Genomic DNA, 3,312 nt, shown 5'->3' with positions numbered 1-3,312 from the left:
TTTTGGTTCCTGCCCTTGACTGGCTTTTTTAAATAGTCAAATTTCAATTAAATGCTACTGCTCAATTAGTAAAGATATGATATTAATCTTAATTTCTTGCACTAAGTGAAAGCTCAAGTGGGCTCAGCTGTCTGGTATAAGGTGATAAATTAGCATTCTAATAAATACTGGGATTAGGATTACCTCATCCAATAATCAAGGAGCAGGGAAAGGAAAGAAAATGACCCTAAATGGTGAACAGCATTTTTGTTTAATGTAAACACTCAGTAAAACACAGTAAAAAATATTTACACCTTTCCATTATAGATACTGCAGCTTTAGAGCTAGACACCTTGAACAGTGAGCAGTACTGACTAGTCCAGTTTTGTGCTGCTGGGAATTTTAGACAATTCATGAATATTGCATTAAAAACATAACTATAATCGATGTTAATTTTTCAAAAGGCTCCAACAGCAAGTGGCAATACACATGTGGCAGCTCATCATTGAGCATGGTTTGCTGCCTGCTGAATCTTTCCCTGTATTACTGTAACCCCTGGTCATGATGAACTGAGGTTCCACTACCTACAGAAGAATCTGTATCATGCCGTTGTCGACTGTGCCTCTTCTGTTCAAATGATGAATGGTGCTTTCTGGAAGATTACAGGAGGAGAGAGATGTTAGAGCAATACTTTGAAAATTATTTTCCACTGTTAATGTCTTTAAATATTATAAACTTTTGTCTTGCACTCATCAGGACAAATACACTAGTGGTAAGGATGGTCTTTGTCATGGAGAGCACTATAGGGAAATAAAACTCCCCAAAGTAGAAGGCTTGTAATATTTCTTCTGTTTGCAAAAGGTGGATTCTTGTATGTGTACACTACCAGGAAATGAGTCATGTGATAATAGCAACCAACCAATGTTGGGACATAGCTGGATTGCACCTGCACTGGAATTCATGCACAATGTTGCTCAATTGAGTGGTAGGCAATGTTTTTGAACTTTGAACAGATTAAGCAAGTTATTTCACACTGCAGTGATATGCTGTTCTACTAGTGATTCAATTGAGCAATCTTGCAACAAAGTAGCATAGTAATTTTGTTATACTATAAAATTTTTCTTTCATGAAGTTAAAGTCCTTTAAATGCCATTTTAAATATGTAGGTTTCATTTAAGCTCTCCATATTATTTTATGACAAGTCTATGAAGTTACACTCCAACATCAACAATTTTCCCTTCACCTTTTTGGGCTCACCATTTGCCTTTTGCTGTAGAGTGAGATCCAGGGCCAATCCACCATAGCCTCTGGCCAATCTCAAGTGTCACCATTGTTCAGAAGAGGGGTAAAACTCATGACCCTATTGGAGCTGGATAGTGAGGTTAGAGTGAAGCTCATTCTACACTATTCAAACATGCCTTGGGTGTGAGCTCCACTGACATGTGACTGACATCTATCTAATGCTTACTGAGGAATATTTTTAAATGGTGATGAATGTGTAAAAGAACTAGGAGCAGGAATATGCCATCTAGCTCTTTTTGAACCTGCTCTGCCATTCAATAAGACCGTAACTGATATTTTCAGACTCAGTTCCACTTACGCACCTGCTCACCATGATCCTTAATATTTTTGCTGGAATAATGATATCTATCTTTGCCTTTAAACATTCACTGAGGTAACCTCAACTGCTTCACTGGGCAGGGAATTCCAGAGATTCCACAACCCTCTGGGTGAAGAAGTTCCTCCTCAACTTGGTGCTAAATCATCTGCTCCTTATTTTTGGGGTTATGCCCCCTAGCTGTAGTTTCACCTGGCTAAAGAAACAACTTCCCTGCTTCTATCTTATCCAGTCCCTTCATAATTTTATATGTTTCTATTGGATTTCTCCCTCATCTGTTAAATTCCAATGAGAATAGTTCTCAGCCTACTCAGTCTCTCCTTATAAGCCAACCTGCTCAACTCAAGAATTAACACGATGAATCTGCAGCATACCAGGTCATTTTTTTCTCAAGGAGACCAAAACTGTACACAATACTCCAGGTGTGGCCTCATCAGCATCTTAAACAGCTGCAATGTAACCTCCATTTTTAAACTCTATCCCTCTAGCACTGAAGGACAAAATTCAATTTTCCTTCTAAATTACCTGCAAACCAACTTCTTGTGATTCATACACAAGGACACCCAGGTCCTACACAACATGCTGCAATTATTTAAATGAGTGATTTAAAAAGTCCATTTTGACATTACTCCTAAATAGATGAGCTCACATTTACTAACATTGTACTCCATTTGCCAGATCCTAGCCCACTCAAACTATCTATATCCCTTTGCAAATTTTCGGTGTCCTCTGCACACTTTAACACACTTGTTCCCAACTCCAAATCATCTATATAAATTGTAAACAATTGCAGTCCCTGAGGCATCCACTAGGCACTGATCACCAACCAGAAAGACACAAAGCCCATTCCATGTTAACCTCTATGACCCATTTATCCCCATTCTTTGCTCTGTTCACTGACCAATCCTCCATCCATGCTAATACATTACCCACAATAGTGTGCACCTTAACTTATGTAGCAGTCTTTTGTGCAGCACCTTGAATGTCTTCTGTAAATCCAAATACACCACATCCACCATGCTTGTAACATTCTCAAAGAATTCCAGTAAATTATTAAGATGTCTTGCTATTTTTTCCTTGATAAATTCAAGCATTTTCCCCCACTACAGGAGTTAAGCTAACCAGTGTATAGTTATGCCAGAAGAATCCCATACAGACAGGGAAAATGTGCAAACTCCACACAGTGACCCAAGCTAGGAATCAAACCTGGCACTGTGAGGCAGTAGTGCTGATCACTATGCCAGCATGCAAGTCTGGCAGAAAATGCATTTCCATGACTTAATTTAGTTTAAATAAACTTTGCCGTCTAAAATAGTCTCAGATTGATCATTCTAATGAGTTCTTGGTAAATTGTGTTTGTTCATGTGTGCCTTTATGAAGCTTCTTAAAACTGAGATTTGTTTGTGGGTGCAAACAGGCACATTCTAAAGATTATTTTGTTTGCTAAATATTTAGCTCATGAAAAACTGCTTCAATTATATTACTAAAATAGCTGGCATTTTTACAGTAATTTTCAGATATTTAAATGAAGTCACTCATTTATTAAGCCTACTTATTTTGATATTAAACACATTACAGCTGTAATAACAAAACTGCACCAGTGTTTCACCCTTAAACACAACATGCAAAAGAATTATGTATGTTTGTTTGTGATTATGTAAAACACATTTGAACAGAAACTTAAAAGTCACAAATATCCATTCAGAAAACCAGCA

General features: G+C 37.5%; 1 protein-coding gene across 1 annotated transcript in view; it reads right to left on the bottom strand.

Annotated features, from left to right (window-relative positions):
- Positions 1 to 234: 234 nt before the first annotated feature.
- c8h1orf35 (chromosome 8 C1orf35 homolog) overlaps positions 235 to 3,312 on the bottom strand; it is a 45,047-nt gene continuing 41,969 nt past the window's right edge. The window contains exon 8 of the mRNA XM_080194518.1: positions 235 to 631. Within this exon, the coding sequence (XP_080050644.1) occupies positions 523 to 631 (109 nt within the window). The 3' untranslated portion in view covers positions 235 to 522. The remainder of the gene's footprint in view (positions 632 to 3,312) is intronic.

The sequence above is a fragment of the Carcharhinus amblyrhynchos genome, chromosome 8 (genome assembly GCF_965287045.1).
Source record: "Carcharhinus amblyrhynchos chromosome 8, sCarAmb.v2.hapA, whole genome shotgun sequence".
NCBI classification, from domain to species: Eukaryota; Metazoa; Chordata; class Chondrichthyes; order Carcharhiniformes; family Carcharhinidae; genus Carcharhinus; species Carcharhinus amblyrhynchos.
This window is presented reverse-complemented; position numbering and strand designations above follow the sequence as displayed.